The sequence below is a fragment of the Geospiza fortis genome, unplaced genomic scaffold, assembly GCF_000277835.1.
Source record: "Geospiza fortis unplaced genomic scaffold, GeoFor_1.0 scaffold131, whole genome shotgun sequence".
Lineage (NCBI taxonomy): Eukaryota > Metazoa > Chordata > Aves > Passeriformes > Thraupidae > Geospiza > Geospiza fortis.
This window is the reverse complement of record NW_005054391.1, coordinates 2,889,148-2,902,266: the sequence shown is the minus strand read 5'-3', so window position 1 is coordinate 2,902,266 and position 13,119 is coordinate 2,889,148. Positions and strand designations below refer to the sequence as shown.

Sequence of the window (13,119 nt, the reverse complement as noted above, 5' to 3'; positions counted from 1 at the left end):
GATAACCACATGGAGTCCATGAGAAGATGTAGAGACCAGATAGTTTGGAAGGAGTGTGTGGGATTCACATGCTAATTATTAGGAAGAGAGGTTTGGGAATTAGGAAGCAGAGAACTGAAGGGGAAGTGATGAAAACCAGGGCAGCTGGTACCGCTTTGAGAGCAGCTCTTCACAAAAAGTCATTGGCTTCAAGCCAAACTGCAAAGAACTGCTGGCTGCTCTGAAGGGGAACATTGGCAACCTCTGGTTTGTTTTCAATGCCTTGCTGTAGGTTCCCTACAACATCATTGGGTGGCTTGAGAAGAACAAGGACCCACTTAATGAAACCGTAGTAGGTATTTTCCAGAAATCCTCCAACAAGCTCCTGGCAAGCTTGTTTGAAAGCTACATTGGCGCTGACAGTGGTAAGCAGCTCACATGGGCTTCCTTTGGGTTTTGGGATGCATTCTTGGGAATGAATGTCAGAAACTAAGCAATTCTCTCAACTGCAATTGCTTCAATGCTAGATGGGGCAGTGACTTATTATTTAGATGTGCACGGCAGCTGTAGGAGTTTGCCAGTTATAGGAAGGAGACCATTAACTCAGCTAGGTTGAATGTATAGTACCTCTGAGTGAGGAAAGCTGTGTTGTGAATGATCCAGTGGGAATTTGAATATGCAAGTGTTCAGATATGCAGCCAAGTGTTGCATCAAAGATTGTGTACATAAATGCCAATGAAAAAGAACAGCTCTTTTTTCACATGCTGTAGTACTCCTTGCTAGCCCCCCTGAAATAAATAAGAAATACCAAGTTTAAGAGGGAGTTTTGGAATATTTTATTGGATTAGTGGCAAGTACACACTGAAGGTACCAGAACACCATCCCACATTGGCCATATAGATAGCTTTGCCAATATGTCTTCCTTTTTGCTTGCTGCTGTTTTCCTTTTATTTGACAATGTACATTGTACATTAGTACATATAATAATGTATATCTGAGGACATATTTAATCTCTGTCCTTTACATAGAACTCTTTTATTTGTGAGAAGACAAGTAGCAAACATACAGAAAATTGATCTTAAGTAAATAACTGGTATTCATTACAAAGATGTAGCTCTTATGCCCCGAAGTTGCAATCACTTACAGCCTGTTTATCAGAAACCCCATTTCAAGAGATGCTCTTGTCATTTATCACATAACACTTTCCTAAGAAGCAAGCGGGCTGAAGACTTCATATTGGGAATGAGATGAAGCCGAATGTAAATAGCAAACATCCCGCCACAAGCAAATCCTTGCACTAACTGCTTATTTGCCTGTGGATATTCTGGTCTGTCTGAATACTACCTTGCTTTTCTTTGGTGTCAGGAGAAAGGAACAGCCTGTCCAGATTAGCCTTTTCCACTCTCAGCAGTATCACCTTCTGAAGGGGAAAAGCTGTGGATAATTGCATCAAGCACATTTCATTCTTCACTTCTCCTTTTATGTTGACAGATGACACAATGACAGATCTCCTGGGAATGATCTAATGGCCCACTGCCTAAGAAAGCTGCAGCAGTTGCTGTACATTTTTGGGTCCTGTCATGAACCTGTGAAACTTTGTAAAAGTCTTGTCAGAAACTAGCATTCCTTGGGAGGACCTGAGTGATTCTAACTCCAACGTTTTAAGCAAAATTCAGGGGATGCAAAGTTACTATATCTAAAATTATAAATATTTATTTCCCTCTATTCTAGACAAATCTTGCTTGCACATGTTCAGTGTCTGCATAGCAGAGAATCGGTTTCTATGCAGTACAATGTGCAGTACAAATTTCCTGTAAGCATTATTTTTCTCTAAGTTTTTCTTTTTCTACATTATCTCACCCTATGGAGCTTTTAACTACAAATTACTTTTGTTAAAAGTTTTTTTCTGCCATATTCATATTTATGGGCTTTTCTGCATAAGAAATGATGAAGCATAGATCTGAAATGCAAATGCAATCCAGAAAGTTTACAGTGGTCTTTGACAAAATTTCTAACTATGGACAGAGAGCTGCAAATGTGTGATGTATCACACATGATTTTCAGAATGTCTTGTATAAAATTTGAGCATGGTCTTTTAGTCAAATAGAGCAGCACTATTAAAATGGTCTGTTTTCCACACTCTGCCTGCACCCCTTACTGAGATATGGATTGGTTTATGCTTCTTTTTTTCTCCTTAGGTGACCAGGGTGGAGAAAAGAAACGCAAGAAGGGTGCTTCATTCCAAACAGTGTCCTCATTGCACAAGGTTTGCAACCTCTCCACACCTGGTGGTTTCAGTTAAGACAATGCGTTAAGACAAGAATGTTAAGGCTGTAATGGACAGGAAAAAATTGAAATCCAAGACTGAAATTTGACTTGTGGACAGGGTTCTTGACCTTGGCTAAGGAAATACACTGCTATTAAAACTGCATGCCAGAGGCTGCTCCATTTTGTCATCTTGGACCAGTCAGGACATTGTTCTTTTTACTGTGTCTGAGAAGGTTTCAGAAAATGGAGCCAACAACCTATATCACTTATTTTGTTGCTTACAGCTTCATACTTGTCTCTGGAACAGGAACTGATTACAAGTAATTTGCTAGTCCCTATCTGATTACTGCTTGTAATTGGATCCTAGGGTTAGAGCATGGAAAACAAAAGTTGTTGAATGAAGTGGCATAAAGCCTTTTGTTTCCTCAGTTATTCCCTTCTTCTGGGACTGGCATGTGCTCCTGGTGGAAGCCGTCATTAGGAATCACGGCTGAGGGAAAAATGGGGCTATTTAACTTTTTTTACCATTACTACCATTTCTATGGGTAACATTGAGGAAGCTGTAATGCAGGTAAAACCTCAGGTTGGGAAGGATGTAGTTACCCACTAATCATGCCATTTTATCTTGTTTGGAGATACTTCCATGAAGGGAAATCACAGGAAACAGAGATATGTATCTTACCAGCTGATGAGGTATAAAGGTGGCTGAAGGGGCACTCAGACAATAGTTAATAAGCCACAGATAGAAGCCCACTTTCCAGCACACAGGCAGCTGTTAGTACCCAGCTCAGATTGTTTGTTGTCCCAGCTGGCATATGAGGGCTGTGCCGTTTGCACAGTTGTGCTGATGGCATTGCATTCCACCTCCCATGGTCTCCATTTTCTACTTACTGAACAAAACACTTTCCCCAAAGCCTGGTGATCACTGAATGGTTGGCTTCTTCTGAGCTAGCTTGCTGTCTGCGTGGGACATGTCTGATTAAGATCAATAAAGGGAAAATGTTTGGCCAGGAGACAAAATCCCAGCCTTTATGAGGAACAGGTGGAAAATGTGGTGCTTTCCACCTTTATGAGGTGGAAAATGGGAGCTCTTCCCACTGAGTGGGGAAGTGACTAGGCAAAGACGCAGTGGGCTTTACCAAAATGCTCCACCAAATGATGCTGAGTCTTACTTGCTGTTCATGTGGGGTTCTGAATTTCTGAGGTTGTAAGTAAAACACGTATCTTCTTTGCTAAAACTGATGTGGAATCCTATAATAATGTTAAATCGTACTTTGGTTTATTTGAACACATTTCTCTCTAATAATTTTGGTAAGCTTATAATTTTGTCAGAGAATTTTTAGAAAAATGAGCTTCTTAAATTAACAACCAGCAAACCAAAGAAATAGTGGTTGGAATTACACTAAACAGCTAAAGCTAATAATGTTTTTAATGTGTTTGTTCTAGGAAAATTTAAATAAGCTGATGACTAACCTAAAATCTACAGCCCCTCACTTTGTACGATGCATTATCCCAAATGAATCAAAAACTCCAGGTAGGAAAAAGACAATGGTCTTAAAATTTTAGAATATTTCACTCTGTCATTTTATTACTTACTTCTGAGTCACCAGATTGTACTTCAATATTGTCTGTGCTTTTTACCTTATGCAATCATGTTGCTCTCTCAGGAGATGACATCTCACATTTTCCGATTTCCTTGGGGAAATGAAGATGAAGCCCTGTAAAGAAACTCCTTTTAATTTAGCCTTGTTTTCCCCCTGCAGGGGAAATGGATGCATTCCTTGTTTTGCATCAGCTCCGCTGTAATGGTGTCCTGGAAGGCATCCGCATTTGCCGGAAGGGTTTCCCGAACAGGGTGCTTTATGCTGACTTCAAACAAAGGTAATGCAGAGCTATGATTGTCTCCTGTTCCATTCAAGTTTACCTTCCATTCAGTTCACCTGACTTGGATGGCAGAATTCTGCTCTTCCTTGTGTGTGTGTAGATACCTCGCAGGAGATTACCCTGGGTGTTTTGGTTTGGGTTCTTTAAGTTTTTGGGGGAAGAGGAAAAAAAACCTAAAATGTAATCTAAGCCGATTTTACACATTTTTCATTTGTCATTAACAGGTACCGCATCCTGAATCCAGGAGCAATCCCAGAGGATAAGTTTGTGGATAGCAGAAAAGCTGCTGAAAAACTGATGGCATCTTTAGATGTTGACCATACCCAATATCGTTTTGGACACACCAAGGTAACCAGAAAAGACTATCATTGCTTATGTAAAGAAAAAAGTGATAGATCTGGTATTTAATTTGCAGAATAGGACACTGCAATTTCTGGTGGTAGTGTTTAATGGAGATTTAATAATAGAAGAAACCAGCAAAATAGCAGCAAAGTGATAGTAAATTCTAAGCTGTGCTAGAGGAAATTCAACTCTCTGGCTCCCACAGAGCTTTTATTAGAGCAATTCTACAAGCAGACACAGCACCAGCTGATGCTCCATGCCCCCTAGTAAAACAATAGCTTATTTAGTATAATATAGGTACATTCAAACATAGATGGACCACAAGATCAGCTGCATCTTTTGAAATGAAGCCATGTGGAATTCTCGCATGATCCCATTAGTAGGGATTTCTGGGAGTCAGGAGTTGTGGTTCAGCTGACCTACTTAGAACCCTGCCACAGATGAAAGGTATTGTGGCAAAAAAATAGTTTGGCCTATTCAAAACTGGGGAGATAAAACCCAGTTTTAAAACAACTCTGGAACTGTACAGTGAAGTCCCTTATGCAAGCAGTATTTGGCCCTCCATAATTGCCTAGGTTATAATGTGTCAATAAGAATACAGGGTGAATCATTTCAGCAAGGTAGCTGAAATGTAGCTCTGATATAAATACTTCTTTGTGGTGAACTGACATCTGTGCACGCACCAGGTGTTCTTCAAGGCTGGTCTCTTGGGCCATCTAGAAGAAATGAGGGATGAGAGACTTGCGAAAATCTTAACGATGATCCAGGCAAGAGCGCGCGGCAGATTGATGCGGATTGAGTTTCAGAAGATAGTGGAGCGCAGGTATGAAGGCACCCCCTTAAATCTTAGCAGATAATAGTAATTACCATTTAATTATAAGTTGAGTAGAGCTATTAATTACAGTCCCTAAGGCTATAGATAACCCTAAATTAAAAGCTTTACGTGTATGTGTGATAAAAATAATAGCAATTGCCTGCAGCTTTGGTGAAAATGAGATTTGGAAATTTTTTGTGTCTCTGAAAATAAAGAAATCTGGAGGAAGTTTCTTGTATCTCTCGGAAATTAGTAAAGGTTCCTAATATTGCTCAGAAAAAAATGATGAAACTGACTGAGAATGAAAACAAAACCCCTCCCTTTTTCAATTCAGGCTAAGATTTAGGGAGTTTTTTTGTTTTCTCTTAAACCAGGGATGCCCTTCTTGTAATTCAGTGGAACATCCGTGCTTTTATGGCTGTCAAGAACTGGCCTTGGATGAAGCTTTTCTTTAAGATCAAGCCTCTCCTGAAGACTGCAGAAACTGAAAAGGAGATGGCCAATATGAAGGAAGAATTCTTGAAATTGAAGGAGGCCCTGGAAAAATCTGAAGCCCGGAGAAAGGAACTTGAGGAAAAGCAAGTCTCTTTAGTTCAGGAGAAAAATGATTTGCTTCTCCAGCTCCAAGCTGTGAGTGGACATATAGATTTATATACTTATTAGACATTGTTTGAAACTCAAAGGTTTACAGACTAGAGTGTTATTGGAATTTAATAAAAATAAGCTGTTGATACTGTCAGAGCCTTTCCAAAACTCAGAGTGGATAGAAGTTCTTATGTTTTAGCATATAACCAGGTGGGCTAACAATGCAAATCTTAACAGATTCTGTTCAAGGTACTGTCCACGGCAGTAACACATGCAAGTAGTCTCGTATGTGACTAGTCATGCTCACCACTATCTCATCCTTCTCTGTTAATTACTTGTCTTCTGAAATCAAGAGTAGAAAATTTTCCTTGCACTACTTTGTTGCTTTCTATCAGGCTCACTGACCAGTTACAGGCTAGGGGGCAAGTGAGGGAGAAAAAAGGTTAGTCATTGCTGTTCTCTTCCTTCTGCCACACCAGGAGCAAGACACTCTGGCAGATGCCGAGGAACGTTGCGACTTGTTGATTAAATCCAAGATTCAGCTGGAAGCCAAAGTCAAAGAACTGACAGAGAGGGTTGAGGACGAGGAAGAGATGAATTCTGAGCTGACTTCTAAGAAGAGAAAACTGGAAGATGAGTGCTCTGAACTCAAGAAAGATATTGATGATCTCGAAATAACACTTGCAAAAGTAGAGAAAGAGAAACATGCTACTGAAAACAAGGTACATTCAGAACTTCACCATGTATTTAAAAGAGGCTGGGCATGGATTACCTTTGTGAGAAGTGCTATGGGTCTTCTGATGGCTTTACACTGTTTGTTACACAGGCCACACTGAAAGATCAGTAGATACAGTAATTTGACTTTATGAGGTAAAAATTGTTACCTCGGAGCCTAAGTTTCCTTTTTTTTTAAGTGAGTCTTACTGCACTTCAGCTAAAGAATTATACCTATTTGTGGCATTTTTTAAGTAAACAATCTTCTGCTGTAACTATGAACCCTTCCAGATGTCCTCCTTAAAGCCTGTAAATGTAAAAAGCTCATCTCCTGCTCTTCCCAGAGAGATTCAGAAGCTGGAGTCCATCAACAGGAGTGACTCTGAAAGGAACTTAGTATGTTTGAAATAATGTATTACCCCCACACCAAAAACTGGCAGACATTAACTCCCTTGATGGCAATTTAACTCAAAAAGCCATGAGGTGCTGGGAGGGGAGTGATCCCTTTCTTTCTCTGTTTTCCTGTTTACAGGTTCGGACCAGATAGTCATTTGAGACTATTCAGACCAGATAGACATTTAATCCCTTCCTTCAAAGTCTTACAAACACATCTTCCTTGCTCACCCAGGTCAAAAATCTGACAGAAGAAATGGCAACACTTGATGAGAATATCAGCAAACTTACCAAGGAGAAAAAATCCTTGCAGGAATCTCATCAGCAGGTTCTAGATGACCTGCAAGCAGAAGAGGACAAGGTCAACACGCTGAGCAAAGCTAAAGTGAAACTGGAACAGCAAGTGGATGATGTAAGCTGGCTTTTCCTTTATGCTTCACGAGGCTTGTTTGACCATCACTTACAGAGGACTTTTCACGAGCCTGAAAGGTTGCAAAACTTTGAAATATATTCCTCTCCTTTTAGAAATGTACTCCTTGTACTATCTGTAAAAGGTATAATTACAGGAACACCACCAAAATTGATCTGTGTTCAGCCTTTCAAAGGATTGCAATAACAAGGGAAAATCCTCCCAACTTGCACTTGCAGTGTAACTGGCATGAAGTCAAACAGAACTTCACCGTTAAGAGAACTGTAATGCTTGCACAAATGTAAAGCATGGGCTAACCCTTTTGTTCTATTTCTTTAGCCCCATATGCCCACTGGCTGCTAGAAAACAAAACTTGTAAACTAGGATGCTTGTGCTTAAGTGCTTCTGCTTCACAGCTCACTAGAACTCAACACTAGCTCACTAGAACGGGGCACAGCCTACATCTGACTGTTGTAAACCATCTGTGTTCAATATATTTATTAAGTGACTTTGCTCCTAAAGCTCGAGGGATCACTGGAACAAGAGAAGAAAGTGAGGATGGATCTAGAAAGGGCAAAACGCAAACTGGAAGGGGATTTGAAACTGACCCAAGAGAGTGTCATGGACTTGGAAAATGATAAACTGCAGATGGAAGAAAAGCTGAAAAAGTAAGAAGTTGATTATGTTGTACCAAATAAAGCACCACAGTTACAGTGTCATTTAAGAGCCTTCAGGTGTGTCATCCTGCTCTGATGGTAGCTGAAAGAAAATTCCATCATGAAAATGTGTAGCCAAGGAGGGAGGCAAAAAACGTCTTGTGTACCTGAAACATTAGAATTCATTAAACTTTCCTACATTAAAAAAAGCAACCCAGAAACTTATTAATGTTTTTCATTGCTTAGAGGAGAAATTCTATGAAGTTGTTAATCCTAACTAACTGTGGTAGTATTGTTAGGAGACCTGACTGTTAAATATGTTTTTCCATTGAGTCTGAAAATAGTGTTGCTTTTGTATGACACAAAGAACCAGAAATATAATTGCACAAATGCATGCAGAGGCTTGGCTTGGAAACTGCTGCTCAGAGAAAAATGTGTTTTCATGCAAATTGCAATATATGAGAATTGTTTTAATTTTTAGATACGTTAGAAGTTTTATTGAACAACTCTTTAAAAATTTTAAAATCTTAACTTGAAGCTTCAAGGCAAATTGTCACAGTAGGATTTTCCTTTCTGTGCCAGGAAAGAATTCGAAATGAGCCAGCTGAATTCCAAGATAGAAGATGAACAAGCTATAGTGATGCAGCTGCAGAAGAAGATCAAGGAGCTCCAGGTCAGCTTGCTTTTTTATTGTATATCTTAGGACGAGTTTCTCTTTGTGCCTCACTGAAAGACCTTGCAGAAAATTTTCACGGCTAGCTGCAGCTCCTCTTTGAGACACAAAGTGGTACATCTCCATAGCTTCCTAGACAGATCCCTTTTTTTCCTCAGGATGGTTGCTCTATAATGTTTCCTTCCAGTAGCAGGACAGATGACCACAGAATGGTAGTGGTTTCAAGCAAGGCAGAAAGGCTCTGGTGTTTTGTTTTAAGCAAATAATATTGTTCCAAACCATGGAGGCAAGGGTTGTTACTGGAGAGGAGCTCAGCAGTGATAAGCATGGATTTGAAATTTAGAGAAAAGGTTAAAACACACAGAAAATTTTCTACAGAAATTAAAAGGCCAAGAAAATTCAGCACAGTCCAAACACAATGTCTGGACCCAAAAACAACAGCTCCACCTTTTTTGTTAATAAAGAATATTTGTATAACTTGGATGTAAAGTGCAGATTGGGGAAAATAATCTTATAATAAAAAAGACTGGTTCCAATAAATATTCATAATTCCAATATTATTCATTATACGGTTCTACACACTGCTGTATTGAAACCCTGTCTTAACACTCCTAGAGAGAAATTACTCCAGTCATGGAAGTCTTAAAATGAGAATTTGTTGCTGTTATTCCTACTAGCATGTGACTCCTCACATGTACTTCAGCTGAATGTCAAACCTGTGAACATAAGGTCAATGCAGTAGAACTATATGTCTTGAATTAGAACTTGCAGCACAATCTACTGCAAGCAAGATGACTCACCATCGTTACTGTAGCTTAGGATCTGATTTACTGGCACAAATGGGCAAGTCCATTAACTGCTGAGCTTCTGCAATGAGGTAAAATGTGGGCTGGCAGAGGGTTTAACAGTTTTGTAAGGTGCCTCATGGTCTTCTGATGGGAATAGCACTGACCCAAAGGTGTTCATGTTTCTCTGACAGGCTCGTATAGAAGAATTAGAAGAGGAGCTGGAAGCAGAAAGAGCTGCTCGAGCCAAGGTGGAAAAGCAGAGATCAGATTTCAGCTGGAGATGAACAAGAAGCGCGAGGCCGAGTTCCTGAAGCTGCGGCGGGACCTGGAGGAGGCCACGCTGCACTACGAGGCCACGGCCGCCACGCTGAGGAAGAAGCATGCAGACAGTGTGGCCGAGATGGGGGAGCAGCTGGACAACCTGCAGAGGGTCAAGCAGAAACTGGAGAAGGAGAAAAGCGAGCTGAAGATGGAAGTGGATGATCTCTCATCCAACATGGAGCAGATGGTCAAGGGAAAAGTAAGGGTCCTGAGGCTTCCCAAAGCCCCCAAAGTCATGGGTAGCTAAGGCTGGTCTGAAGGTTTCCCAGGACGCCTGCTATGGCTGAAGTGCTTTAGAAGGTGGTCTCTTGCATCATGTCTCCCTTACCCAGCTGGTGGTACAACCCTTCTTCCCTATGGGAAGATGGGACAGCAATTAAGATGGCCTGTCTGAAGCACACAGTGTTTCAGTTCCAGGCATATTATTTATCCATGCATCTCAGGGCACAAAAACATGCCAAATTAGGCTCCTCCAGGCTGGTGACAACTGGAGTGATGCCATCCAAGTCAGGATATCTCTCACCCTAAGCAGAGTCCTTTCAGATCCTGCCCTTGGTTCACAGTTTTGATCCATGTTAGCATGGAGTGCAAGCAAAGGCTTGCATGATCACACAATGCATTTTCACTTCCTACAGCAGAATTGTAGATTTTGTTTCCTGAGTAGATAATCTCAGTAGCTTTCAGAGCACTCGAAATAGATTTCTTTCAGTGCAAGTGAGGAAAAGAAATGTCAGTATTTTCAGAGTTGGAAAGCTGTCATCAAACCCAATTTATGATAAATGGCAATTAAAGCAGAATCAGTAGAGCAATTTTCATTGGAGGTGATTTTCCCATCTAGCAATTATGAAGTGGCTATGCCTGAACTTCATAGGCATGTGGCTGAAGTTCTTGCAGAGCTTTTTTACACTGTTGCTTACATCCAGAACACAGTTCAGGGAAAACAAATGGGGAAGGTGATCTAATGGGGAGTCCCATGCCCTGGGATCGTAGACATGGGGCTGCTCCTCCGTGCTCTACTACTGTGATATTTGTGTCTTTGCTATCTGCCATTCTTCTGAAAGACAAAAACACAGAAAAAATGATACATTTTGAAGGCTAGAGCTTCCAAATGATTGCCTGGAGGCTACAGCTTTCTTTGTCTTTTCTCCTGATTCCCATTAGGCCAATGCAGAGAAGCTTTGTCGCACTTATGAAGACCATCTGAACGAGACAAAAACAAAACTGGAGGAAATGACTCGCCTCATGAATGACCTCACTACTCAGAAGACCAAACTCCAGAGTGAGAATGGTATGTGCATGTTCTGCCCAGATAGAGTGTTTCCCAGGAATTTATCAGGGCACCTCTGTACTGCATCAGTGAGATGTGTTCTGCAATGGCATCTGCCCTGAAGGTGGCAGGCTTGGGATTGCTGAGTGGAGCAGTAGCTTTGTGTCTTTTGACATTTCTATCCTCAGTATTCTTATAACCTTGGTGGGGACACCTTGCCTTGGACTGGCCACATTTATCAGCATACAGTGATATTGTCTTGTGAGCCAAAATGGATGTGCCAGCTTGGAAACCAGGATGTGCCAGGCTGCCTAGGTACCTGTTGTTTCAGGAACAAGGATATGTGCATCTAGAAATACTGGAGGGAAAAAGGAGTTGGGCCTGTGTGAATCCCATGTTCCTCAGCCTGACCTTGAGCATTGCCCCCTAGAAGATGTTCACATATCCTCTAAATTCCACATATCCTCTAACTTCTTGCTACCCTTCTGGCCAGAGCAGTATTATTTAATTTCTGCATTCCCATCAGATACCATTGTTCTGTGTATTTTCAAAGACATATCTTTCATTTACTGTTAGTTGTAAATGAAAACACTGTTCTGTGTCTTCTGTAAGACTGTGGTTTTCACCCTGCAGTGACACACTTCCTGTGCCCAAGGAAGTTTTCCTTATGTATTCATCTGTTCTATATACTGGTCTTTGTGAGGTTCTCAGGTTGCTTTGCAGACCTCTGAAAAGAAGTCTGTGGAAAAGTAATATAAAACAGTGAAAAAAAGTAAAACCAGCTACTAACACCCATGAAAGTAAGCATCAGTCTAGTCTGATCCACAAACTGAAGTAAAATTAATGAATCAAGCTATTGACAGTACCAAAAAACTGAACTGACCAAACAAGAAAACACAAGTCATTAAACCCCCACCAAAAAAAAAAAAAAAAAAAACCAAAACAAACAAACAAACAAAAAAAGCGGGAAAGAAAAGGAAAATCAGAGAAAAACTAAAAAACTATCCTGGTGAAGTATGTGATGGTTGCAACTTTGGAAGAAGCTTCACTACAGGTCAATCACAATCACTGTGAGTTCTTTTCCTCAGCAGAATTGGATAGGGGAACTACTATTTTTGACTGAAACTTTGTCATTTTATCATCTTGCTTTTTTTGTTTGTTTGTTTGTTTATTTGTCAAATCTTGTGGCAGGTGAGTTTACTAGACAACTCGAAGAGAAGGAGTCACTGATTAGTCAGCTGTCCCGGGGAAAAACGTCCTTTACACAACAGATTGAAGAACTTAAGAGACAGCTAGAAGAGGAAACCAAGGTAATTCTTTATCTGTGTCCCATTCCTTGAAATGGAATGGCAAGAAGTGTTCATATTCATGTAGCCTAGATAAAAGCTGAAATGAGGCATAGGTGTAACAATGATTCCTACTAATTGTACTGATCTAAGTTCCTGCCCCTGACTGAGGCAAGTCACAAGAGAAGAGTTTGGGAAAATCATTGGCATACATAAATGCTAAATGAAACTTACCCAGGAGGACAGCCAAAATCTCAGATCTTACATCTTAAAAGTTTGGGTTGTTTCTCCAAAGTTGTTAAATGATCCTCAGTCTTGATAACTTCCTCCTTATGTCACCAGTTAGGGATGACTTCAAAGAATTTTCACCTTACTTGACCTGGACTGTCAAAGACAGAGGCAAAAAGGAAAAAAGAAGCTTAAGCTTCCATTTGAATTTCTGGAGCCTGTTTGTTTTGGTTTTGCTGTAGGTAACCTTGCAATGTTATGGCCTTTCTATCCCTGCAGTCCAAAAATGCCCTGGCTCATGCCCTGCAAGCAGCCAGGCATGACTGTGATCTCTTGCGGGAGCAGTACGAGGAGGAGCAGGAAGCCAAGGCAGAGTTGCAGCGGGCTCTCTCCAAGGGAAATGCAGAAGTGGCACAGTGGAGAACAAAGTATGAGACTGATGCCATTCAGAGAACTGAGGAGCTGGAAGATGCCAAGTGAGTTACGAGGGCTTCAGCATGCCCTTGACTGGC

General features: G+C 40.7%; 1 protein-coding gene across 1 annotated transcript in view; it reads left to right on the top strand.

Moving 5' to 3' along the window:
• The window catches only part of MYH15 (myosin heavy chain 15), a 42,865-nt gene that overhangs the window by 17,105 nt on the left and 12,641 nt on the right, over positions 1–13,119 (top strand). Inside the window, 16 exon segments of the mRNA XM_014308886.2 lie at positions 272–404; positions 2,178–2,245; positions 3,694–3,781; positions 4,011–4,128; positions 4,356–4,479; positions 5,160–5,296; positions 5,662–5,917; positions 6,352–6,594; positions 7,215–7,391; positions 7,911–8,056; positions 8,627–8,717; positions 9,697–9,772; positions 9,775–10,025; positions 10,988–11,114; positions 12,285–12,403; positions 12,887–13,083. Of these exon segments, the coding sequence (XP_014164361.2) occupies positions 272–404; positions 2,178–2,245; positions 3,694–3,781; positions 4,011–4,128; positions 4,356–4,479; positions 5,160–5,296; positions 5,662–5,917; positions 6,352–6,594; positions 7,215–7,391; positions 7,911–8,056; positions 8,627–8,717; positions 9,697–9,772; positions 9,775–10,025; positions 10,988–11,114; positions 12,285–12,403; positions 12,887–13,083 (2,351 nt within the window).